The sequence below is a fragment of the Anarhichas minor genome, unplaced genomic scaffold (assembly GCF_050575085.1).
Source record: "Anarhichas minor isolate MPS153535 unplaced genomic scaffold, ASM5057508v1 ptg000017l, whole genome shotgun sequence".
NCBI lineage: Eukaryota > Metazoa > Chordata > Actinopteri > Perciformes > Anarhichadidae > Anarhichas > Anarhichas minor.
In genome coordinates this window covers 14513568-14540898 of record NW_027466463.1, presented here as the reverse complement: position 1 = coordinate 14540898, position 27331 = coordinate 14513568, and the positions used below count along the sequence as shown (strand labels likewise).

General features: G+C 43.3%; 2 protein-coding genes across 3 annotated transcripts in view; both read right to left on the bottom strand.

Moving 5' to 3' along the window:
• The window catches only part of adkb (adenosine kinase b), a 93614-nt gene extending 90700 nt beyond the window's left edge, over positions 1-2914 (bottom strand). For both annotated transcript variants that reach the window (XM_076093857.1, XM_076093856.1), the window contains exon 1: positions 1916-2914. Coding sequence is in view for 1 of the 2 variants with exons in the window: in XM_076093856.1 (XP_075949971.1) it covers positions 1916-1944 (29 nt within the window). In the remaining variant the exon portion in view is untranslated. The remainder of the gene's footprint in view (positions 1-1915) is intronic.
• A 148-nt stretch (positions 2915-3062) lies between these two features.
• Positions 3063-26523, bottom strand: LOC142951931 (vinculin). Its single transcript, XM_076093855.1, has 21 exons — positions 26153-26523; positions 17020-17090; positions 14856-15006; positions 13474-13582; positions 13203-13325; positions 12905-13065; positions 10554-10644; positions 10287-10434; positions 9598-9751; positions 9334-9509; positions 8567-8757; positions 7560-7759; positions 6789-6917; positions 6496-6645; positions 6247-6355; positions 5858-6160; positions 5645-5769; positions 5353-5535; positions 5059-5265; positions 4844-4948; positions 3063-4739 (listed from the first exon to the last, which is right to left on the bottom strand). Exons 1-21 carry the CDS (start codon positions 26318-26320, stop codon positions 4593-4595), a joined length of 3201 nt encoding a protein of 1066 aa, XP_075949970.1. The 5' UTR covers positions 26321-26523; the 3' UTR covers positions 3063-4592.
• Between the last annotated feature and the right edge of the window lie 808 nt (positions 26524-27331).

Here is a 27331-nt window from a genome sequence, read left to right as displayed (position 1 = left end):
TATATAAACCAGCTTATAACAGCAGCAGAACACATTAGTAATTTAGATTTTGTTGCTTTTTTTATACCTTGCAAAGAAATTCCCACACGCTGTCTGACGGTACTAGACCACCTGGCACCAAAACATCACAAATAATATAGTTTGAAACTTTTTATCTACTCGAACCTCTCCTACGCACCGGTCTCATGAAATATGTGTGCGGTGTTCTTCTGCTCTTCTGTATCTAAATGGGAATAATAACCATTTATAATCCTATGGCTATGTGTTTTACATTTTGTTTACATTTGGAGCATGATTATGGATTAAATGAATATCTTATCTATTTATTTGTGTTAGCCTTGGAGTGATTTTATCGTGTGGTGAATTGATGGCAGTGTGGTATCACCTGGTCGCCTGCATCTTTGCCATCTTAACATCAAGGACCACAATGTATATAAAGTGGCATTGGGCTACATTGAGTCATCCAGATGACATTGTAATTTGTTTGCTTACTATTACAAGAAGTGTAAATGTCAAAAGGTCAAATAAGCCCATTTTTCTGTGTATGTTCAATTTTCCATGTAGCGTCCTACAAACTGAGTTTAAATTCATGTTGTTTGTTCCACTAAATAACTTTCCCCTGCTTACGTTACGAACTCCTTTGCCCAAACCAATCTGTCAGAAACCTGAGATGCTCTTTCCGTGCAGGGTGCAGGAATAGCACTGCGGTGACGTGAATTACTCCCCCAAAACGATGCAATATACGCCTTTATAACATTTGTCCTAGTAAGAAAAGCACAGGTGTTACTAATAACATTAACTATGGCTCTGTCCTATTCAAGTGTCCCAGTGTGACAGCATGCACAACACCATAGAAACTGAGCAGCAACATGAAATACAGACATCAATAATCTCTATTTTCACATATCCTCCTGTGGCATGTCTAAATGTCATCCATGGCCATTGCCCTTTCTCCTCTTGAATTTCCGAAGCATTAAGCCGATGGTCGCTCTGTTAGGAGCCTGGATTTAGTTTTTCTCCTTTTGTATCTCTGCACCGTGAAGCAGTGTCGATTGACTGTGTTTAAAGCACAATACAAATATAGTTGAGTGCATTTCAAGTTAAGTAAATGCTGCACCATTAACTTAAGTTAATAACATTATGCATCATCACAACAAGGCAAGTTAACTGCCTGCCAGCACTGTAATGTTATGCTAATATATGCTTTATTACGGATGACAAGACACACAAGACATATTGAAATATATATATTTATAGATCCAGGATACACTTTCAAAGGCTATTCTTCATACTATGCAAATGGCTGCATTATTATTTTATTTATTTTTTTATGTTTGGGGAATTGTATTAATTAAAAAGCTTCAAGTTTACTCTTAGGTCAATTTTGATATGCTAAATTTAAAATACTAACACTAATAAAAGGTGCCCCCCTAACTGACAGCATCACTGATGTTTTAACTTATTAGCTAATGTTAAAGTTTGTTTCGCACCTGTCAAATCCATTCATCAATTTAGCTAATAAAACCAAAAACTCCCACTGTTTGCAGACCAACATGACGATTATCTAGACCAGATATTACATATTTTAAAGGACAATAACATGTTGGATAAATCAACATCTCCTGTCTCCCGATCATGTGATGAATGAACCCACCAAACCCTGCTAGCTTAGGTTAGCATCGTCATGACGGAACATTTAGTGTGTAACGCTAAATGCTAACAACAGTGTCGTGTGCACACTTGAGTTGATGTAACGTCCAACGGTTCAAACCGCTTAGCGCCTCGTCAACCTCCTGCTGCTGACAGTTCACCGCAACACCGGTGACGTTAGCGTTCATTAACAGCTAGCAACGGTCGGCTAACTCTGCAGAGCATCGCTCTCGCACAAATGGCACAAATACCGTCGGCTTGTTACCTTAACGCTGTTGTCCTCTCTGTCGACATGTTTGTGTTCTTCGTCAGATATATATATATATATATATTTTATAATCAGCAACGGCTGTGTTGACGCGGCGGAGCTGCTCACTGGTGGGGAAGAGTCGAGCGAGAGCAGGCTGCAGCGTCCTTTCTCCACTGATGATAATGAACAAATTAGATCAACGGCATGCAACCCACAGAGAGAAATGAATGTTCAATAGCTCGCTGTTTCTGCTGTGCCGAGAACAATGTGCTTTCGAATCACATAAATATGAGAGAACCTGGTGTAGTTATATAGTTTTATTATCTCAGTGCTTTCCCTTTCACCTGTTCCACTAAGATTAAGTTCAACTTCACAGTCAGCACATTTCAAACACAGCAGACAAAACACGGTCCAATTCAGTGTGGTAGGTTCAGGATACTGAGTATTATCACAGTACTTTACAGTATTCATTGGATATTGTTGCGTTAATGCACTATTTAAACGAGAGAATAGTATCCTAAAATATATTGCAGTTGAGTAAATGTACACACCTCAGATCAGTTTATTCACAAGCAGACCCTCAGAGGGACCTATATTCATCGCTTGCCGATTGATTAGAGTAATGTCATCGATTGTAAATTTGTTTTATAATAAGCACCACTAAAGCACATCGTAATCTTAATCGTTATGGTCAAAAACGAGACATTAGTGGCACATTAACAGCATACAAATCACATCAGCATATGGCATTATGCAAATTCAGGTCACAGGGGTTTCATTTATTTAAGATTAAGTTAAGATCAGTGAAATGCCTCGGTGATCCAGTGGTAAAATGAACTACAGTTATCCAAGCCCAGGACTTTGTTTACATTCATATCCTCATCTCTCCCCGTGTTTCTTGTCTAAAGATATGGCAATGCTAAAATACCCAGCAAAAGGCAAAAATGAATGAATTCATTGTCATTTTTAGCAGATTTCTGCTTGTAGATATTTTCCCTTACATAAAAAGCGGGTCTTGACATTCACACAATTGCTAACCCACGGGAACAAGATTATAAAAAAAGATGGGACAATCCATGTCTAAAAAAAAAAGCTTTTACCTCCTTACAATAAAGACACTGGTACGCATATATGAGAAGAACACAATTCATAGAGCAAACACTTCAAAGTGCTATAAAATGCTTTATTACAAAATTGTGAACAATGACTCAGCAAGATGTTGTTTAGGCCCATTTAAACCCAACCAAGTTGCATAATTTTGATATCTTATTTTCAAACAAACTTTCCCGGGTTTTGCATAGAGCATAATTTGACTTGAAGTAAAAGTCATGAAGTGAAACTTTATAGAAGAATCATGTACAAGTGTTTTGAAGAAATCAACCCCATCATATACCTTGTATAAATGATACAAAACATCTGTAAATGAGAACGTATCAATTGCAAATAGAGTTTCTTTCACAAGGCACATCTGTTGGTATTAGATACTTTATAAAAAGACACATTCACACCAACGGTCTTCAGACATTTTTCAAAAATATCTACGACAGGAGCCACAGATAGTGGCCAGTTATGTTTAGTAGTGTGTTGAGACAAATGTGAAGATTTCACCAGCGGCAGCCGACACTGTGCTTCATATCTAAACTCTTGTCATTCCCTTGGCTACCTACGAGAAGTGTGCAATTCATATATCACAAACAAATGATTGTGCACAAGACAACATGGGACGTACAACTGTGAGAAGAAGAAGAAAAAAAAAAAACAGCAGACAAGGCAAGCATCTCTATAGAAGGCTAAGCTTTGTTAGCTTAAGCTTGGGCTTGTGTAATTATTTTTGGCTATAAGGCCTCATACCGTAGCATTGAACCTATCCAGAAAGAGTTGAATGAGTCGAGTTCAAGCCCCTTTTTTTATCTTAAGCTGCTGTTGGCAGCAATTTAAGTTATTCTTTTGAGTAGCAAAATGATATTGCTGACCAAAGAAAGACAACTACACTTTCAAAGATTATGGCAGAATGTCTTTGGCGGGACTTTTAAGAAAATAAAGAATGCTACAATCGCATTACAATATGGAAAATAATTAACAGTGTTTCGCTTTCACTTGTGATCATACAGAATAGTGTAAACATGGCATAACACCACTGAATATGTTTTGTGTTTGCTAAGCGTCGGCCTATAATGTACTTGTAATAACTCCTCAAGTTCATGTGCTTATCCTAGCAAAGATGAATGCAAGATCATAATACAATTATCAGTACAAAGATATAAAAATGTCTCTTGAGAAAATCTAGTTATTTAAATTTAACTTAAGGTTTGTGTCTAGAAGAGGGCAAAAAAAAAAAAAAAAAAACTTGCATAATATGTAATCCAACCTCTATTTAAAACATACAGTATATGTTCCTGCGATTTGTCGAAATAAGCTTTAAAACAAATTCTTTACACACTTTAGAAAAAGAAAAAAAAGACATCCCCAGTAAGAATCTAACCCATAACTCGCACTGACAGTCCCAATGTCTACGTTCTACCAGAACAGCAACTGTTACAGACAGGATATGGGACTAAAAGAGAAGGTTCACCCGTATGAGTGTGACGGGCCCTGATATCATAGCTCTGATAAAGTATCTATCTGTCCATTCAATGTCCTCCTGGACAGCTGGAGAGAACCAGCATCAAGCACAGGAACAGTGGCCCTTCTCTTACTGGTACCAGGGGGTCTTTCTGATCCAGTGCAGGGTGAAACCGGCATCTGTACGGATCTTAATGGAAGCTGCCTCAGCCTCCCTGACGGTCTCCTTCACAGACTGCATCAGGTTCTGAGCATTGTGCACCAACATCTCGGTAGCCTGCCGAAGAACAAATTAAGATACAGTGATGAGGGCTGCAAAGATCCGCTTTCAAAAGGCTGTTATAGGAAAACTAAGACACTCTTCATAAAGACCCCTCTCACCTGCTCTGACTCCTCTTCACTGATGTTGGTACGACCCAACATGGTGGCCTTGACTGTGGACAGGATTTTGAGCTGAGTGCTGATGGTAGGAATGCGCTCGCACACCTGAAACGAGGTCAGAAAGTCAGGCGAGGCCAAGCAAAACAAAGAAAGCATAGTCTTCCACAGAGGAAAAATCCACTGCACAACCCTCCGATAAAGACGACGGAACTGACCTGGAGCAGGTTGGTCCGGATACGCTTGTCGGTGCACTGCTTGGCCACCTCCTTGGCCAGCCGGGTGACTTCATCAGAAGCCTTAGCGATGTCCTTGGCGCATTGGATGAGGGCGCGCTTGTTTCCGCCGCCTTCTCCACGCACCAGACGGGACATCTCAGCCATGAGCAAGGCCATTCGTTTGGCAGCGCCAATGATGTCATTTCCCTGTGAGGTACGACAGGAACATGATCAATCTGAAAGTGTAGGATTCCAGCGTAAAAGTCCATTAATCCATTTACAGTGTCCACGTACTTTACTGGACCATTTGCGGGCTTCATCGTGGAGCTGCCTGGCAGCTACCATCATGGGCTCGTTGATCATATCACCGGTCTGCTCAGGGAACTCCTCGTCTTTCTCCTCTGGGGGAGGAGGCCTGGGGGGAGGAACCTCACCCTCAGGAAGAGGAGGTTTGGGTGGTGCTGCCTCATCGTTAAGCTACAAGGACAAGTTAAAGTAATTATGGTTCGGCAGTGGAAAAAAATGAAACCAAATCAGCTTCAGGTGGTTTGCCAAATTAAATGTTTGTGCTTATCCGAGGGCTTACACTAAGCTGCTCCAGTTCTGGAGGAGGTGGTGGGAAGTCTGGCTCTTGGGGCTGGAAGGCCTCCCTGACCTTTGCCACAGCACCAAGAATATTATAACCTGAGTCCAGAAAGCCCTTCTGCAGACCTGGCAAACGCAAAACAAACTCGCTAATCAGCAGGTTCCACACACACGTAAGACATCATCCTAAAACCGGTGATCAACATCAACTTACTTGGATCGTGGATATTTCCAGCCACCGCTTTAGCGTCCATCACCATAGGAGAAATCGTCTGGCTCAGTTGATCAGACGCAGCCTTCACCATCTCCCTGAATTTAGGATCCTCGGAGTTCTCCACCTCTCGCTTCGCCACCAGGAGGATACGGTTGGCTCTGCGGGCGATGCTGGTGGCGCCGGCGACCAGCATCTGAGGCTGGTGGTTGGCCATGGCCAAACGGCACTTTTCCAGGTCCTTCTTGATGGCGTCTTCTGAGGCATCCAGCAAGGACTTGGTATCGATGGCCTCGTCCACCAAACCTGAACATCCAGAACATGTTAATATAAGGAACCACACAATGAGGTACGACATACGGATCACCTGCAATTTACAGCATCTTTATCACCTGTCATTTTCTCCACATTGTCAATCCACTGATTCTTCATGGTTTCAAAATGTTCGTATGCAGCTTGATTGCCGGGGTTTCTCAGCAGAATACGAGCAGCAGATACCACCTACAAAATATTCCCAGCCGTTAATTGTCAGTCCAACGACAACTGCTACAGACTTGGCTCGTGAAGCGAGAAACGCGTACGCTTTGTAACGCGTGATGGAGGGTGGTGGAAACAGATATAAACACTAAACTGTTACATACTTGTGGTGTCAAGTCTCTCGTTGACTTGACAGCAGCCTGGATTCCCTCCACTGTGCTTTTGTTGGCAGTACCCACAGCAGCAGCCTTCTCTGCTGTGGTGCCAAGCTTATTGGCGTGGTTCTGAAAGTTGGCAGCCCGTTCGTCAAAGACCTACACATGATCAAATAAAACAATTATCCGAAAAGGGTCGTTGGAAATAACGCAACACCATGCCCGTGAACATAATAACAGCACTGCAGGGAGGCTCATTGCAATGAGATCACAGCGAGGAGCAGAGTGACTGTACCGCTGACCTCATCTCTGTTGGGGGAGTCCAGAGGGGCGGTGGCAGCCACTGCCAGTAACTTGATGGGGGTGGTGGTGTCACTGAAGATGTCTGACACCTCTTGAGTCATCGCCTCTTGCATCTTCCCTTTTAGGTCCTGCGGGTAAGACAAACAGACGTTACAACCGCACTCACGGTGGCTCGCTAAGATTACAGAAGTGCACGTGTTACCAATAAAAAGATGTCCAAATAAATAGCTGATGTTGTAGATTACAAAAATACAACTTCGTAATGAGCTTCAATACCCTCTGAAGTAAGTGAGCCTCGTATGAAAGCACAGTATTGAGGTTTTACTTTCATCTTTGAGGAAGTTATTCTTTCAGTGAGATTATTATACTTTATATTTAATTAACTAACTTGCCGATTTAGAGCTTAAATTCAGTTTGGACAACATAAACTTAAAATATAGCCTCTACAAAATGCAGTCTTTTGGGCAACCATGGAAAACCTGTTTCAGAATTTCAGTATTTTAAGAGTTTTAGAGAAGTTTCTCAGTCTGGCTTGTAATGTTTCAACTCATCTGTAGATCAGAGATTTTCATTATTTCCCAGATAATTACTAGTACTGTCCTGGACTTTTAGTAGAGTATTTTTCCATTATGGTCTGCTACTTGTACTTTCTTCCACCACTAGTGACCAGCAGAGGGGGTTGTTTCTCTGTCTCCGTGTATAAATCCTGATCTATCACAGTGAAGCTACAGGTCTGAATGAGAAGGACTGTTGAGTGGGAGCCGTCTTACTTTCAAAGCCTCCTGGAGCTGCTGAGCAACAGCTCGTGCCTGAGGGGACTCCCCTTCACCGCGGGCGGCCAGGTCGGCCAGCTGGGCCATGAGCTGCTCCACCCGCTCACACTTACCCAGCAGCTCCTGCCTGTGAGGCCCTGGCAGAGCGTTGCCCAGCCTGCGGCCCTCAGCCACCAGCCCACGGATGGCTGCCTGGCCTAAACACACACACACACACACACACACACACACACACAGACAAACATATTAACATAGAGATTCACAAAAAACAACATTTTCCTTGTACTGCTAATTAACATTCTGTTGTTACATTCTGGTCCATTAACACCAACACACTTGTGTACTTAAGAGACAAATTATCAACAAAATGTCGAAATAAATGCCCATCACTTTCCCACAGTGTCAAAAAGCTTGTTTTGTGCACCCAATAGCCCAAAACCAACATCCGAAGATACTCAATTTATAATGACATGAAAGAGAAAAGAGGCAAATCCTCACCAGAGAAAGTTTTTGATTGATAAATGACAAATGAAACAACAAAATTGTAAAATATTTTAGCACTAATTAACTGTAAAGTGTGCTTTTTAAGAACAGCGTTGAATTTGGCCACTTCCTGCAAATAGCTGCCTATTGAACGCTGGGTAGTTTTGGCATTTTACTGCTTGTATCAATGCTAGAGGAAAAAGAAGGCCATGGCTGCTTCTGTATTGTTTCATGTGGCTCCTTATATGTAAGCGTTGCCTCATTCATAATGTAAGAACCAATCGATCTTAGAGCAGCCAGCCTACAGCTTCATTGTAAACATATAAGACGATGTTCAGGTTTGAGAGGAGAGGAGCCAAAAGTAAATATATAAGGACAATGTTGTATTGTGGAATGTCGACTACAGTAGAGAGCGACATGTACAAGTGTCTGGTCTGCTCTTTAACCACCGGGGCAGTGGAAGGAATGTGAGAGAAAGATAGAGAGACGAGGAAGTTGGGGAGGATGGGAGTCAGACTCACCCACACCGCTGTCATCTATGGTGGGATTGTCGATCCAGCGCTGCGCTTGCTCAATCTTTCCTTCCAAGTGAACAGCCGCCTTTGCAGGCCTGCTGTTGGCCACAGCTTTGTTGGTCTTGGACTGCAGGTTCTGCAGAGCTGTTGCGATCTGTTTAGCCAAAGCTCTGGCTTCAGGAGTGTCACCTTTACCCCTATAAGGAATTAAAAACAGCAAAAAGGGTCTTAGGTGGTGCTTTATCATAAAGATATGGCTGAAATGAGCCCTGTAAATGGCCAGCTACAGTTAGAGAGCAAAGAGTTATCAATCAGTTTGACAAAGAGTGCTTTCACCCTGCCATTTTAGCCCAAATCGGGAGTACATCAGCTTAATATGCAGTAAAATTAGTGGTTTTTACAATTCCTGGTGCAGAACAAAAACTAAAAAAAAACTAAAAAAAATATTCCAGTCCACTTCTAAAAGTGGACTGAGAACACTTACTGTCAAATTGTAGTAATAAATCTGTCCTTCCACAGGAATAATAGAAAATTCTTATGAGGAAAACGGAAGAGATAAAATACCTCACTGATCTGTGGGTAGATAATCACTTCCAACCCCCCCACACTGAATGCTGCATATGTAAAAACAATACTTGAATTAAAGCATCTGAACAACTGGAATAAAGCAGAACGGTGGAGTTAGAAAGAAGGGGCAAAAAAAACTTCAGATCCAACTCTAAAAAACAAACCCAGCATAAAATGATGCATATTTCCAGCAGTCAGGAACTTACTGTCTTCTGAGATCAGACAGTTTGTTAGTCATGGCAACGATCTCTCCAATAGAGCGCAAGATGTCATCTCTTTCTTTCGGGTCCTCGCACATGTCTGCGATCTTTTTGGCCTCCATAAGCAGGGATTTGACGTTCTCTTCTCCCTCTGGCCCGCTGTTAGGGTCAGCCAGCCAGTTCTGCAGGGTGCATGAGACACCATCAAAGACTTCCATTTTCCAGCTTGGAATCCATGTTTTGTAAGGCAAACAAGGGTTAATGACTCACCTGTGCAGCATCGATCCTTTTGGCGATAGCCTGCTTGGAGTTAGTCATGGCCTCCAGCTTGCGAGCAGCATGTTCCACCTTGCCAGTTAGCACGTCGAGTCCCTGGGACACCTGCTGCGCCTTCTGCATGGCGGCCGGCGACGCCCCGTGACCTCTGGGGTGGAGAGAGAAAAACACATGGATACCATGAACTGCAGCCTTTAAAAAGGCCACACATGCACACTTCTTTGTTTATTCAAAATTCTTAAGCCTTATGGTCCCCCTGTTTAGGAATAACATTTCCTAACCTAATGCCTCTATTACCAGACAAGGCTCATAGCCACCTCTCAGTTTTCAGCAGAGAAACTCAGCCAGGGGTTAAAGTAGATTATGGATTAATACCACACAGCTGCGTTTAATCAAGCGTGACTCAGGGTCCCTGGTGACAATCACATTTCATATCAGAAGGATATTACTTCCACTCTTACACACTGTAATCCCCTCTCATAATCCCTTTAAGGGTGGAAAATGAAACTACTGTGTAAAAGGAGCATTTATCAATAAAAATATCCAATTTTTTGATAAGGGATTCATACGGTAACAGGACATGAGGGAGAACGAAATAGACCACGTGAAATATGAGGGACAATTTCTCGCCATAGTTGTGACACAGACGCTCAAAGCAATGCCTTTCATGGTGTACAGTGTACCTGGCCCTCATCTCAGACACCTGGTCAGTCATCTGGCCCAGGGTCTTGGCCGTGCCCAGGATATCTCTGCGCTCCTTCCCGGCACACAGTTCACCAACTTTCCCAGCTTCATCGAGGATCTGGCGGATGGCGTGCTCGCCTGCATCCCCTAGAAGCAAAACGCAAAGTCAGACACGTCAATAACGTCACCAGCTAGATTATCAGCCTTAGCACATAATTAGTGGCAGAATGAATAGTTTAAAGGAAAAGGGCATAGCTGTTTGTTACCTGGTTGAGCGTTTGGATCCCTCAGCCAGTTCTTAGCCTGGGCGATCTTTGAGTCGATAAGCCCCAGAGCCCTCTTCATGGCCTCTGTGTCCTTTGGGTTTGAAACACAGAATACATGAATATCTTAAAAAGGGAATCAATGCAACCAAAGGAAACTTAAAAAAAAAGGAGTTGATCAATGCCCTTAGTCATTCCATGAATACACACTCTCTCTATAAATCATGAGCTGATTATTAGACATTGGAATCTCATTTTAATTCCCAGTCAATATTCCTGTAAATAGTATAGTCTGTGTGAATGAGGTTAACATGTGTTGTAATATAATAACATTAGAAATAGAAGAGTGTATTTCTGCTCATACAGTTTTTAACAAGTTAAATGATGGTGAAAAAAGGTCCAGGCTACCGTCATCGTTTTTGATCAAACCCGACTGTTTAGTTGTTCCAGTAAAAGAAACACGCTGTACAGTCCATGTGCTGCATCGCTAGCATCCGTCAGGCACAACCACGGAGCACATGCCGTTGACATATTTCCTTCACTTAGTCAATAATGAGCGTGTCATGTTATAAAAGCCAAACGACTTTCCATTGTATCTCAATCAGAGCGGATGGAAATACAACAATCTGTCCAGCAGCGGCTGACATCGACAATGAGTCCACTCATTGTCGATGTCAATGCGAAACAAAGCGGAGTCCCGTAGGACACGGAGCAGCGGATGAATGAGTGAGCTTATTTCTCATGGTACAACAATAGAAATTCAGAAAAATCACACGTTACTATCCTTCATGACGCGGCGTGTATCGTCATCAAAGAGTTCAGCAAGAGTTTCGTAGCAAATTAAGAACAAACCTCTGCTGCTTGTTTTTAACAATGTTCATCACAAAATATGTCTGAGCCCTCACAATTATCTCTTTGTCCAAATAAAAAGAAAAAAATAAGCATGTTTGTTTGAATAACTGGGAGGGTGGAGTAACGCAGCAGAACAAGGGTGGGGGGAAAACAGAAAGTATCAAGGTGTGACGTGATGTCACCAGAGCTGCGGGGGTGTATTAGTTCACTGTTCAAACTTGTGCAGCTGCTCTTCTGTGTGTAACCACATGTGTGTGTGAGTGAAGAAGTAAAGTGAAAGACTCCTAAATGCAAACACACATTCATTACAGCCTATAATCAAACAGAGAACAGTATTACGCTACTTAAAAAAAATACTCAAGGTGTGGTTCACTGCATTAGTAATCCTGATTATGTAAAGTGAGGGTGTTCATGAAAATATGATTTGTGAGCAAACAAGGCCATATCTCAGTATTTCTATGTGCTCTCCTCCCAATGCTGTTAAACGCAAGTACGGATCAGGAAAAATGCTGAGGGAGTTCTCATTAATAACACCCCAATCAATACAGGATGAGTAAGGTCAATCGATAATCAGACAGGTTGAGGACATGCATACAGGGAGGTTTAATTGACACAGGAGGAGGACACGCAGATGTTGACACAATGCCATGTCATGAAGCAAAACAAATCCAAAAAGAGGAAGGAGGAAAATACTGCATAGATCAACCGTTCAGCTATTCAACCTGCGTAACACTAAAAACAACATTCCATTAGCAGTCCGATGAATTCAAACTGCTAATTTACTCCATCAACATGTAGTCAACAGTTTAACCGGACTACTGATGAGCACACAACGGCACCACACAGCACAAGACGGCACACACATCTGTCAGACATGCTGCTGCGAGAGAGGCAAGGGCTTACCTTCTACAGGGGGTGAAGGGAGAAAGAAACGGTCGAAAGAAAGGAAGAACCACATAAATACAGATGTTGAACTGGACAGACCAACTGAGAGCAACAGAAAGAAAGTGTCAACAAGGAAGAAAGTGAGCCACAGTAGAGAGCCATTTTCGGAGAGCGGTGGGACACGAAAGAAGCAGAACGTGCAGAGCAGAGAAACATGAAAGAGCCAGAAACGATTAACCAGCTACTTAGAGACAGAGACAAAGGTAAAGCATCACTACTTTAATTAATCAACCTTGAAATAACGTCATCCTGATGAAACAAAGTGCAAGAAACACACCAAATGAGAAGAAGATCACTTTATATTCTCTCCAGTCTGCAGCCTCGTGCCAAAGGCATTCTGGGAGTGTGTGAGAGCACAGTGGGAAGCAGACGAAACTAAATCTTTGCTCATACAAACACTGCCTCCAGTTGGGCTCCATAAAGGATGCACAAAAACAAAGTCAAAGAGCAAAGTGGCCTCTAGTTCCTCGTATGTATTTATAATAACAGTGTGCGCATGTGACTTTGATGGTCATAGACAAGTCAAAGGTAAAAGCTGGGAAGTTATTTTTGCGTACCTTGTTGGCCCAGGCGTCCTCGTCCCAGGACGTCAGCTGCAGCACTCTGATGATCTCGTTTATCTCGGCGCTCATCTTCTCAAAAGTGAAGTTGCGGTTCTTCAAGGACTCCTCCACGCCCTGGCTGCCAGATGTCTTGGTTGTCACGAAGATTTTGATACCTGAAATATAAAAACACCAAATCACCATGAACAAGACAATAGTTAAACGGATGAATACTGCACTAGAATACATGCGGGCTAGTGTATTTGCTTTATATAAAAAATAAAAAAGCAATGTGTAGGAATTGTGTGAGTACCTGAGATGAGGATGGGCAGCAGCTCTTTGACTGTGTTCATGGAGTTGACCAACATCACGCGGTGCTCCTGATGGGTCAGCTCCTGCTGGCGCTCGTCTATCATCTTTGCCATCTTTGTCATGCCTGAGCACAGGCGACAAACCAGAGGTGGAAAGGAACTAAGTACATTTACTCAAGTAGGTATTCGAATGAAGCATCCGACAGTTGGGGTTACTAGTTCATTTTCAGATTCAGATTATACATTTAACTTGAGAAGAAGATCAAGACTGACCTGGTCCCAGGTTCTTTGTGTACGTGATCAAGTCCTCCATAGACTCCACCACCTCTGCCACCGTCAGGTACTCCAGGATGCCTTTGCACACACGGATTATTTTGCGGACCTACAATAATGACAAGATATGACAAAAACAAAGTTGCATTCCCAAATAAAAGTGATTATGCAGCCCCCCCCCCCCCTCTTCCCATTCACTCTAATGACACTCTGATAATGCTGCCTACTGACATTCCAGCCTCTTTGTCCTGCTTCAGTCCAGCTCTATGTGGACTGCTGAAGTCACCACTCCACTATACAGGGCCATCCGTGAGCCGCATTGGAAAACATGATGGCACCGCTGACTGATGACTCCTGCTGACGGCTGCACACAGCGCTGGGACGCCTGATGTCTGCTCCCAGAGAGCTGATATGCAGCTTTTTTTATTTGACTCTCCATCCACGAGAGGATAAGCGGGATGGGCCTGCTAGATGATACTCCTGCCTGGTTCAAGATTTAGGAAGTGTGCAAGAAATATAGAGTTGCACAGACGTGTGCGGTATATTTATCTACCTCTCTGTCTTCTTTATAAGCCTTACAGCACCCAAGGGGTATGCAGGAATGGATACTGTCCTTATACCAGAAGAGCCTGTAACAGCAGGCTTCTGTCACACTCAAGTGTCCATTAAAGAGACACTAAAGCCCCTTTCAGCTCAGCTTCTGCTCAATGAAAATCGATGATACAGCTTTTAACACAGTTACAAGCTATATTAGCCATCTACTGTCCATTTCTCAACTTAATTTGCCAGACATACAGTGTCTGACGCTTCTTTTTGCACGGCTGGGTTTTGTATTTGACTCTAGCAGACTTGTTTAGCACATATTTGGCTTTCTTGGAGGTGTAGCAGACTTTCATGCAGGAGTTGTAATTCACGGTGTGACATTTTTGTATCTGTACAGTTGTTATCAGCTTATCACAAAACCCTGCTTCCTGGTTCCTGTTTATAACCAGCCAAGCACAGAAGACATTGTTATACTGAGGCAAGTCAAAGCACACGTCAGTGGTCACCATTTTGCACCAATGCTTTACGAACGCACTGCGAGGACTCCAGAGGACAAGAGGCAGAGAAATCAATTCTCCTCCACCGTCAGATGTCTTAATAAACCATGATTAAATTCACATATGTTTCTGAAGCTGCTGAAGCACAACCACATCCTACAAAATGTATGATATCACTACATGGATGAGGTGTGGTGGAATACACTAAACCGCTAAAACAGATATCAGGCAGTGACACCCGATTGATATTTCTCTCCGTAACAAAATCTGCATTCTTTGTTAAGCAAACAGAGTTGTTCTGGTTAACGGATTTGTTAAATAAAATTAGGAATGAATGAATACCTCGGCCTCGTCAAAGGTCAGGAGCAGGTCTGAGGTCCCGGAGAGGATGCCCCGAGAGCCATCGATGAGGTAATCCCGAGCAGGAACAGAGTACGGATCGGCTTTCAGCATGGAGGCAGCTTGCACCAGTTTAGTGCACGCAGTCTCCACTCTGTGGAAGGCACAAGACGCTACATTTCAATACCTGCTAATAAAGAACAACAAAGAAATGCTCAAAACAAGTCATGCTGGTGATACGAAGCCCCTTCAGAAGCCAGATGGACTTTACGCATTGAAACAGCAAAAACAGATGGAAGCTTTGGCATTCAGCTCGAATGATATATTTCCGCTCAAAAGTGATTGTCGTGAACTGAAGAATACTCTCCTAACACTATGGTCAGTAGCTTCCTTCCTGTGCTACGCTCTGTGTGTGTGTGTGCGATTAGCAGTTTGTGTTTCAATCAATACTGTTCACAAGCTACAGCACAGCATGTATGAAGACAATACTTGGTAGATATCTGAAGCTTTCTAGTACTTTAAGTCATTTTTAGAGGATATATTTTGGGGAACTATTGAAGCATTCTTTTCACAGAGTAAACTGAGTTGTCAAGCATAATGAATTGAGCTTGAAGATTCATTCTTGAACTTGGAAATGGTCATTTTCAGCTGGATGCTCCAGAAGAAATCTACTGAGTCCGTAAGTGAATGGACAGGACTGTTTATTTTTCAGGGAGTTCTTGAGTGAGTGGGTTACGGGAAGCAAAGTTGTGGGCTGGTTTTTAAATGAAGCGCACTTCTAAATGTTTTAATGGTTGAGGGACTAAGGATGGAGAGCGTCACATGATGTGCAGATTGTAAGACCCTTTGTTTTTGGGCTTCATAAACATAACTGACTTAAATTTGACTTCTGCAGCATGAGTATCTATACCTCGTGGCAGAAAGGTTACGCTTGTGCTCACAGGATGTGATTTGGACCTCAGGTGGCCTCGGCCCAATTTAACCCCCGTTTCCACAAAAATATATATATGATTGATTGTTGCCTCCTGGGTGCGATGCAATCAGTCAACTCCAGAGCAGGAAAAAAAAAAACTGCAGGCTCAGCCCTTTGATTCAGCGTCATACATGCCCGCTGTATTGTATCATAACAGCCATATTGCACATAGAAACAGGCAACAAGCCAAGGGCCGATGCATGGTGTAGTTTCCACAGTATACTGCTCTGACTCTCTTACCAACAGGCCAAATTTTGCCTTAGTAACAAGAGATCATTTTTGCTATTTTCCACATTTTGAGGCGCTTAGAGGGGCCAAGCAAGAGGAGCTCAGGTTCCATTCTTCTGCAAGTAGCAAGTCTCCTGCAGGATAAAGGCTAACGTATGTGCATGACATCAAGGCTGACATGTGTGTGTGTGTGTGTGTGTGTGTGTGTGTGAATGTGTGTGTGTGTGTGTGTGTGTGTTTGCAGGGCCAGCCAACGGTGTCCTTCAGCGTGCACTAGCGAGAAACAGCCATGCATTAGCCGGACCCCGGCAGACACTATATTTAGTAAAGAAGATGCATTCCAGCACATGTGCTGATGGATGACGACAGGGTGACGATCTGACTTTGAGGCGCCAAATGTGTTGAGCCTGACGACCTGCGCCTGCCAATGCGTTTCATCCCTGACCTTTGGGGGGCTCCCAGGTCCTGGCACTCCCTATCTCGACTGTAGTCTCCCATGTAAGAATCGATGAAAGACTGTGATACGGACAGACAGCTGCTGAGCACAGATGAATGATTTGGCTGATGCACATGGCTGCTTTTCTACCTCAAAATGTAAATGTTTTTGTGTGCATTTCATGTTTTAACATTAACCAGAAGCAGAAGCAGCAGCAGCCTGTGGCTCTTATTTATGAGGGCATGTATGAGTGTGCGGCCATTCTCCTTTAGGGCAGAGGAACTCCTCCCTAGGCAGAAAAGTATTTCTGTTACACCAGGGCACAATTCTGAGGCACTTAACATGCCGTGTCTGACCTTTGCTTGGACAAACCAGCCATTACTGCAACAGATAAAGAGAGAAGGAGAGCCAGAGAGAGGCCAGTGGGTTCCAGGTACTGTAGAAGAGACAACTGTTTCATCCAAATACATTTTTGGGAGGTTGTTGCTGTATGAAACTGAATGTCTGCAAAGAAGTCCTTCTGTGCTTACTTGATAAAAGCTGGCGGCATGTCCCTTTTCATGATCTGGTCCTCTGTGGTTTGTACAGTCTCTTTCCCCACCTGGAGAACACAGAGTGAAGAAAATCAATCAACTATGACTTCATGGAACAAGAAATAAAGAGGTAATGTACACACAACAGACGACATTTTGCACAAAATGAAAATTCCATAATTCACGCCAACGAATTAAAAATAAGCATGAGTTAATGTTAACATGTTTTCTACAGCAGGTGCTCAATTTGAGTTATCCGGTAAGTTTCTAACTGACTTCACCCACTTGGAATTCGCTCTTTTTGTTTCATCTTTTTCAGGGTCACAGGAGCCCCGAGTCCGTCCCAGCATGCACTGGGAAAAAGGTCAAAGATGACCCTGTGCAGGTCATTGGTCCATTACAGTATCAAAAGAGATGCTGTCCAGAGTCATGGGAGAGGAGGACACTGTTCGGCCGGTGAACATGGTGAGCAGATGAAAGCCCAGAGAGAACGTCTTGGGATCAAACTCTTAAAACCACCGCCACACAGTGTCCCTCTACAGTAGTTACTGTAATAGCTTTAGATAGATACATGATTATTCTTTGTACACATTTGCCTTTTTTAGTTTTGATTTGATTGCAGGACACTGTGATCACATGCTGCATATTGTGGCTCAACGTGCAACCAAGACATGCCTTGTTCAGTTGACGGCACGAATAGTATTGAATAATATTAATTAGACTGTTGACTGAGAACGTTCTATTTAAGTCAGGCTTTTTATAGTGTCTACTGTAAAGTGTCGCCACAGGAAATCGTCTTTTCTGGTTGGCTGGTCATTGTCAGATATTCAACAGTGCAACAGGGTTAAACTGCTCACATTTGCTCTTGTGACGATAAGTCAATCATGGGTCGAAAAGTAGAGCTTTCAGTAAGTGGCCATGGTATAAGAGTGATAATGCACTCTGTGGTGTAGCAGCATAGAAACACAAAGGTGAACTTCTTTGCCCCCATCTCCTCTATTATCTTCTCATATTGAGGCCAGTTATGACAAGGAGACTGCAAACTACTGGGTTATAGCCAAACAATAGCATAATAAAAGAAGTCATGCTTTAACTTCTCACTTTGTTTTTAATGGTAAGACGCTACATGCTCTTCCTTAAAAAGTGGAAAAGAAAAGGTGGCATCAAGGGTAGTCAAACCGTCTCCAGACAGGAAACACCGCCACCCCAGCCTCCGCCCTGATGACTAGTTCATCACTCATAAGGATCAACACCTAAAGGAGTAAAAACCACAACTCTCCCCCCCCCCCGATAGGACTTTTGTCTTTAATCATGCTATTCTCTAGAATGATGTCCAGTTACTCTTCCAGTGAACAATTATTTCAACAAGGCAGCTGGTGGGGGGGCGGGTAGGTGGGGCCTCAGCACAGTTATAATGTGTAAAGCAGCTGAACGTCGCCTCTCCCTCAAATGCCAAAATGACTCACCTCCCCCATCATGACCTCAGCTCGGTAGGGAGACACAACTCACCCCCGTCGAGCTGCCACGGATGAGAGAGAACACGCGTTCATGCCAGAGCACGACTCACACTGACCGGGTTAAAACGAGCTGCATCCCTGCCCAATAGGGAGACGTTAAAGACTTTCTTTCATGTTTTAAAGATTTATTATAACATGTATAAATATATAAGAGAAGATAATCCTATATTAGTCCCACAGCGGGACTAATAACATGACCACATGAGTGATTACATCCCCGTCACACACATAATTTAGCAATATATAACATTTCCAACACGTTTCTTTTCTCTGAACTTTGCTGACAAAACAAGCAATTTATCTGGGCTCTGGGAATCGTAAATGGCACCGTTTTGGCATGATTTAAAGATATTTCACAGACTAAATAATTAATTGATTATTCAAAATAGGCCTTCTGGAAATAATAAAAAAGTTAGCTATGGTCCTGGTGCTTTGTAGAGCGTTCCCAGAGAGCCAATCAACGTGTCCGGCAGTAGCAGAGTCCTTCCAGATGGTTGACGTGGAGGCTGTAATGGAGCAGCGTCTCTTCACTCCCTTTTCAACCGGACCAGAGGGACTCAGAGTCGCTGAGGGGTTATACATTAGGGCCAAAGGTTGTGCCGAACTAAAACCAGAGCTTAGCAGAGGCTGTCCATCTCAGAGCGAAGCGACAGTGTACATATGCCACGCTGACAACGAGTCGCACTGAACAAAAGCCAACCACAACAACTAAAGCGGTGCTGTCCCGTTCAACTACAAGGCAGCAGGGCTACGGACCAGGGATAGAGGGCACTGACAGAGTAGTCAACATGAGTGATTGGGAGGGGGGGGGGGGGGGATACCACAAAGATCTCACACCCTCGCCAACACCAGAGAACACAGTAATCTCCTTTAAGAAAGTATAAACGCTCTCCTGACTTGTGACGTCCAATATAAAAGCCAACAGTGTTGTCAGTGCTTCTAACCAATTTGCCATTTTCTTTTGTTTCATTGGGAGCTGCAAAAACACCTGTACTTTGTGGTAATCCTTCAACTATCTTTTGTCTGTTTGTAGGTCGTATCTTGGTGCAAAATAATAGCATACTGACGTTGGAGGACACTTTTTCCAAGGTGTTGAAAAACCTGTTTGATAAATGATGAGTAATCTCACAACAGAATTGAAAAAAAACCAACAGCGAGACTTATATGAGATTAAGTCAAGTTTAGACATGACCTAAACTGAACACAAGAGACGACAGACTACACCATTGGCCAACAATGTGGAGGCTCATAAGCTAAGCGCACGCTGCATTTAACGAGTGCCGAGTCATATTCTCCCCGAAGCACCGTGCGAGTGGAGGCTCTTGGTACTGTATGCAACAGGTTGTCGCCGTCTTCCTTTCCCCCCCCCCCCCCCCCCCCCCCCCCCTCCTCCACACGGAGCCTCTTCCTTCTGTCTGAAGTTCAAAAACAGCGATCAAAACAATCTGCTGCAGAAATAGAACGGTGACCCGTGTTTATAACCGCTGTTGTCAAGCAGTTCACGTTGCCCGACCTATTTCATTATTTTAAGCCTCTGTCTGTTTTTGGACGTTCTTATGACCCGACCATGCTTGACATTACTGACACTTATTGCACACGGTAGTGAAAACGTCCATCTCTAGCTCCCAGATGTCTTTGTTTGACGCTTGATAGTGAAGACAGGAAACACAAGGGAGGGAGAGGAAAAGATGACGCGAGGCCGTCCAGTTTACATCTCATTCTTAATCAGAGCCCACGCTCACAGGCCGAACCACAACACAAATATCCTGCTCCCTGAATAGATTCCATCAACCACTTCACGGAAGGGCAGCTGTTCACTTCCACCTTCTTTTTTTAACAACGTTTCACTGATTCAGTGTCATCTTCTTCCAAGCTGTCACATACCACGCTACTGGGTGACGGGTCCCATTTACCATTCGTGTCTGGAGAGGAAACACTGAAGCTCCTTTTTAACCATCCAAGAGCGCTGCGTGGAAAAAAAAAAACCCTGTGTTGTGAAGTAGCTCGATAAAGTGGCTGCTCCTTTAGTACAGACTCGGCTTTGTTGACAGCAGCCCATCGCTCTGCTGGGAGAAGAAAGGCCACTCTGAAAGCCTTAAGGCTGCCAAGAACACAGCCCGCCTTTCACATGCTGGGTAGTTTTAGCACAATGCTGTGTTAGTCATGGCGACCGCAAAGATCTACGGTGGCAGAATTCTGCCAAGCGTGGTCCCCGCTGCCCTTAGCAATGCCCTGCAAAATGAACTGCATGAGGTTTAGTTCCTCAAAGTGCAACTCTTTGATTCCCACTCGAAGTGACCTTGTACTGCAATCTGATGAGACACGCTCACGCACATTTGATGGCGCAGCACTCCATTAGCCGCTCTTGATCGATAGTCGAGGAACCAGCAAGTGCTGCGTTCTGCGGTATCAAATAACTTATGACGACGAGGACTCGGAGGGGGCAGCGAAGAGGTCGCACTGACGGTCAGCGCCTTTATCGTGCATCCGTCAAGGGGTGTCCAACATGGTTTATTAATTTGGTTCAGGAAGTAGCTACACACGGGGCGTCCGAGGCGATGAAAGACAGAAATCAAATGGCCTGCTTGGCCGTGGCCCTGCAGCCAAGAGAGAATATATATCACAACTACCCGTCTCCTGTTACAGGAGCTTAGCAGCTCGTACAGTGTTACCGGGGAGCGGCACTCGTCTGTGTGGATCCTTCTCTTAAAAAGAAGAGCGAGTCGCTACGAGTCACACATAAGCTGCCAAATTTTTCAACGGGACAAAGACTGATAAAAGAACAGAGATAACTAAGGATTATTTTCACTGCGTAAGCAGAGGGATGGGGAGGAAGAGGACACATCACATCCTAGCATCCAGTCAGGTGATTCAACGGACCCGGACCTTATTTATTGTCTTTGAATGGATTTAAATCTGTTGCATTCTGGAACCACCACTTTGTATTTGAAATATCTAAAACATCATTCAAACATGGGACAAAAATGTAATGGTTTGATCTACAGGGAAAGTTCATAGCCCACACATACACGTCCTATTACAATTTATACATTTTTAGCCTCGTATAAATACTTCTTGCACGTTATCTTTACTCTCAAACACCGCACGACGCAGCTGCATGGTACGGAAGTCACGTCAAGCTTTGGATAAAGGTTTGACGACTTTAAAAAATACTAAATATTCAAGGATATGGCGAGATGGTTTGCTTTCATATTCATTGTTTGTCATCGTTCAAACTTGATATGTTGGAAAAAGTGACCACCCTACTGCATTGCATCCTTTGTCATGGTCTGCAGTCATACACATGTGATTGAGGGGGTTTCCCCGAGTGGGGCCGACAGCTGCCGGGTCTTCCTGACTCGGCTTCCTGCATTTCCTCATCAAATCACCCTCTCTGTTCGTCTATTCGGACTAATTTTCCTCTGGCTGATGAAAGACGACAGGTGAAGTGTGAATCCATGACACAACAAGGCATTGTTTTTTGTGAGGACTAGATTATCTCCCGTCGGTGCGGTCTACGCAAACATTACAGACTCTGTCGTCCTTGCGTTGTTGCCAGGATGACGGAATCAACTGGTGAGCAGCAGGCAATGATTTCCCATGAGACATTGCAGGAAGCTGGAGAGCCAGGTAATAGGAAATGTTTTCTTTGGAATGCCTTTAAGCACTTTAGCTAATGAACACATTTGTTTCCCCATCTGCGAAGGATTAAAGAGGAACTTCTGTTCAAGGCCTCGTCCAATCCTGATCCAACCATAGTTAAGTATTTACAAAGCTTTTCCGGTTGTTTCTGCTGTAATCCTCTCAAGGTTGAGAAGAGAAGTAAAGGACTCCATATGTGTTGCCAACATGTTCTGCACGAGTGAACGAGTGAAATATTACAAGTGAGGCCAACTTTAAGTATTAGGAGCATCTCTACGAGTCTCTACAAACAGGAAGACCAACACTCACTACTTTATCCGTTCCAGGCTACGGTTCCAGGACCAGACATCACCGGCATTCTTTTCTTTATCCGACCCACGGCTATAAAAAGGAGCTATAAATATAATGAAGTACACCAGGACTGGATCGTCAACCCAGAAGAAAGACTGCTGACACAGAGATGCATGTTGTTCTTCCACTTACCCCAGTAGGATAACACAATCACTTAGTAAACAACACAAACACGTGTCTGTTTAGCTGGGAGGTTCTCCGCGATATATATCATTTAACAGAATAACGGAATTTTACTGAGAATGTTTTAGATGTAATGGTTTCATTATGACAACACATCTTGAACTTGATACTTAAACCCCACGATGATGAATAATTAGCCACCAGAGTTGGATGAATTTAAAGGGTAAACACTGGATTTGGTTCTTTCAATGCAGCTCAGCAGGTTGAGCGCATCCACCAAGTTAGATATTTCTCTTACGTCATCGTTGCACAAATCATTTTCTGCAATAACCACAAGTCTTGGTTATTGCACAAGCATTGAACACAACGTCTTTCACAATACTCTTTAACAGATCCACAAGCTAATTCACTGCAGTTAGCCACATCGTGCTAGTGAAGACATTCACCAACTTCAAGCTGCATTATGGGTCAAAGACAAAGAGGAAGCTGACATGAACGGTCATGTGAACACAGGTCTTTTTTTCTCAGGGGTGGCTTTTTAATTGATAAGCTCATTCGATATTTCATCCAAGTTGTTCATTCAAAAGGATCAGCTCAACCCCCTTCTGAGCGGGGACGCATGCCTGCTCGCTGGGAATTCTTCACATTCCTCACATTCATCTTTAATTGAGGTCTGGCTCATTGTCTCGATAGATGCCGAGCTCCAGCGAAGGGTCTCGGTTCGACCAGTATTTGACTCCCGATGGTTTGTGGTCATGTGACCAATTTAAATACTAGGTCCGTTTACGAAGGGGCTGAACTTTTATCTCCATGCATCTGGAATAACAAGATTAGGCTCTTTCAATTGAATAATTGAAAAAGGTCGACACACATTTGTCGCAGTGAGTGCACCAGATCTCCTCAGACAAGCATTCCAGAGCATCCTAAAAGCCCGTCTTCCTTTTCCGGCGATGGAAAGTAACCTGATGCAACCATCAGAACATGTCATCTGTAACCCTTTCCCTTCCAAGGACGATGCTTTCCCCTTCATGTCACTTGAACCGAGTCAAGATAATGAAAACAAAAAGATCTGTGTTGGCTAAATGGCGACACCGAGACAAGAGAAAGAGTTAAACATTAAAGCTTCCTGAGAATATTAAATTCTCATCAGCTACAAAGACGACAATAGCCACACAGTGTATTTACTTTTGATCTTTGCAACACATGACTCACAGGCCTGGCAGGAATGAAACCAGAAGAAATTACATCTGATCCTTAACTTCAATTATATCATAACACTGTCCATGTTGTAGTGTTGCTGCAGCAACTGGAAATAATTACAGGCCTTTCCATTCATTCGTGCCACTTTTGGAAACATCTGATCACAATTCAGAACGTGCACAAAGCCTGGATCATTTCACCCCGAGAGAGTTGAGGTTGCACAGGACTTCTTCATGTGTCGGGAAACGCCAACAGGCACTGAATTCACCTTATTTACGACATAATGTTTCTATATTTAAAGCAATATCAATTCATTTTTTTTGCAACTCAGGACAGATGATTATAACATCACACATTATTATAACTCTTTTGAAGGACAGACTTCATCTTCAATGACACTTTACGATTAGTCGTTGCATCTAATTACAAAACCATAAGTATGATTGGATATCGAATTATTACCATCAGTTCAAGTAAAAGGTTCTATGTGCAAACAAAATAGTTTAAGACAGTGTTTATGAACTATTATCCAGGGCATTAATGAGATACGATTTGCTAGAGAGGGCCTTCTGTCAACATATGATGTCAAACATACACATTACACACCGTCTAAAGCCCCTCAGAGGAATGAAGCCTTGTGGGTGTAAACGTATAAATAACGCACACAATGGGGCACAGGCCTATAATTTGAGAGTGGGTATAGAGGAATAACAAAAAGGCATAGAATGAAGTCAACTAGCTGGAAATGGTTATTATGGATCATAAAACCTTCAAAATAAACTGCAGGTTAATAGTAGGCAATGCCTCTGTAAAGGAAATGGCAGAGCAATTGTCCAAATGTATCGTCCAACAACTGCGGGGCTGACGGAGAGAACACACAGGAACCAGGTCTGCCTTAATTCAGCCTCTATCCCTTCTTTTCTTTAAAAGCCGCCATATCTGACAGACCCCGTTCCTCCCTGCTTCCCTCGTAAGAAACGTTCCACGTATTGGTTTGTGTTTCAGGCTAAGAAGTTGATGAAACAACGTCGTCATTTCCTTATTTGTAGTGGTGATCACTACGATGTGGCTCTGAGGAACACCGCGGTGGTTAGGTCATTCTTGGTTCTAAATATAATTGAAACCACAGCTGCATCTGGTGCACGTAATTTAATGGGTTTTTTTGAAAGGCAGCCTGGAAATGCATAACTAATAGCTCCAAAGACATTTTAATTCAACATAATGGGCACCAACTAGATATGATAATGCATGAGCACTTATTGCCATAGTACGTCAAGAGTGAGTCAAAATTATAGGTGCTATATGTCTACCAAGGATGGTACATTTTTAGTTTTGCCAGGTTCTCTCAGAATTCGGTTGTTTTCGACCATGGGTCAAAAAACAAGTGATCGTTTTATGTTCTTTTCGAAGCATACTCTGTGTTAAAACTAATCAGATTATTTAATGCTGGTGAGTCAACTACAGAAAAGAGAAAAAACATTATGACAGCCGAGGATTTCTGTCTTCACAGCAGACCTTCAGTTTTCACTTCTCTCTACAAATCGCCATCAAAATGTATGACCCATCTAAATATTACGGCGTCACAACAAATATCAAAATACTGCATGTGACCACAGTAAATACAGCACAGATTCGCTGTCAGGTCACACAATCTGATGGGTCACAGATTGCAACACAACACCGGATCCACCTACAAAAATAACAGTTTTTGACACATACTTGTGCAGCCCTGGTGGAGGCTTGATAGTGCTATTTATATCCATTTTGTCATATAAGCAGAACATTGATATGTATGACATGCATCTGCAGCAGCGTAACGTTAGTCTATTCAGATCTGTTTGGAAGTTTTGTTTACAAATAACATGCAGTGCAAATAACACCTACTAAGGAATTTAATGAACTGAGGTTCCTGAAATCAACACTTTCGTATTTGAAGTCCATTCACACTCTTATTCACAGACATATTCAACGATAACCAGTGCAGCTGTTCCTTTAAATGCACTGCATTTGATAGAAATGACACATGAACCCCTGCAGCAGTGCCTACGTCAAGACATATGGCAGTCAGCGACAGAGGAGGCAGGGCATATTTTTCAAGGGGGAAAAAGGGCGTCACTGCCCTTTTTCCCCGAGTCAAACAACTTCAAGAAACTTTCATAGCATGCATACATTGTTTTCTCTGCTCCCATAGAGGCAGAGCCAGGACTGTGTGGGACAAAGAGCGGTAGGTAGCCTCGAACACCCGCCGAGTTCAGGCAGACGTTACCAGAGTACAATATTTTTACAAAGTTACTCACACGAACAAGGTTGCTGACGGCCGCCTGCACGGCCGCCACCGGCGACGTCAGGTCTGGGATAGCTTTTCCGTCAACTTCACCTTCTTCGTGCATGATCACCAGATGGGAGATCTGTTGAGCCACCGGCTCCAGGATACTTTCTATCGTCTTCGTGTGGAACACCGGCATGGTGACAACTTTATAGCGCTATCTAAGAGAGAATTAAGTTAAGCTCCTACCACCTAAGGTAGTTTTAATCCCAAACTCCCGCTACACAAGTCCAAATACTCCCGATAGTTTAGTTTTTTTTTGTTGTCCCAGGGCAGTTTCACCCCTGCGGTATGAAGACTACAACTACTCCCGTGAAACCGACAACGTGAAAAACTCCCAGCCAGAGAGCAACCTAAACGTCAACCACAGCTTTCTGCCCTCTGACCAATCCAGCGAGCGAGGAGGCAACTTCCTGGGCGTGTGATTGGTCGGTCGCGATGCCGCTCTGGATCGGCACCTCCCACTTCCACACAGGCGAGTTCGCTAGAGATCCGAGGTGCTCCCTAAATTGCGTAATAGATTCTCATGCCCTAAAAAGGGAAATATGTGTCTACTGTTTGTGAGGAGTAGATTCCAGCCGCTGTAAATTTACTAGCCAGACAAGCTCTTGGCTTTGGCACTTCCAGCACAGACATTGGGAGCTGAGATAGGATTTCAGACCTCATGGAAAACAACCAGGACAGAACAGGATATTCCCAATAAACTACAAACTGAACCATACTAATTATAACCATAAAAGCGGATAATAAAATGTTTATTCAGGGCTATTATTATCATCACAGACTAATCTGTTACCGCCCGTGAGAGCTTGTATCTCAATTAGGATCCAATGGAATTAAACAAAAATGAAGAGGAAGCTTCAGTGAGACTTCACTGCACTATGGTTGCCCAGTGGTGTCATTTCACTAATTGCAATGTTGCAAAATAGACTGAATTCCTTTGCCACTCATTAAAGATAACACCAACCGCACATAATACTTTACAAACTCGGGACACTGCCTCGACAAGACATTGAAAAAAAAAGATGAAATGCCTTCTCCGTGCCAACCTCACACCCTGAAATAACAATAATTCAGGATTCAAAAACCAACTGCCAAGTAAACCAGCTAAGGAATTCCCACAGAATCCCAAGAGGGACTGCAAGGCAGC

Bases quoted from the DNA above. Each gene is read 5' to 3' on its own strand.
- LOC142951931 (XM_076093855.1), bottom strand. From the start codon at position 26,320: ATGCCGGTGTTCCACACGAAGACGATAGAAAGTATCCTGGAGCCGGTG. The intron at 9,752-10,286 runs GTACACTGTACA...TCTCCACCCCAG, and splicing joins GTGTCTGAGATGAGGGCCAG to AGGTCACGGGGCGTCGCCGG. The intron at 5,536-5,644 runs GTAAGCCCTCGG...TTGTCCTTGTAG, and splicing joins CAGAACTGGAGCAGCTTAGT to CTTAACGATGAGGCAGCACC.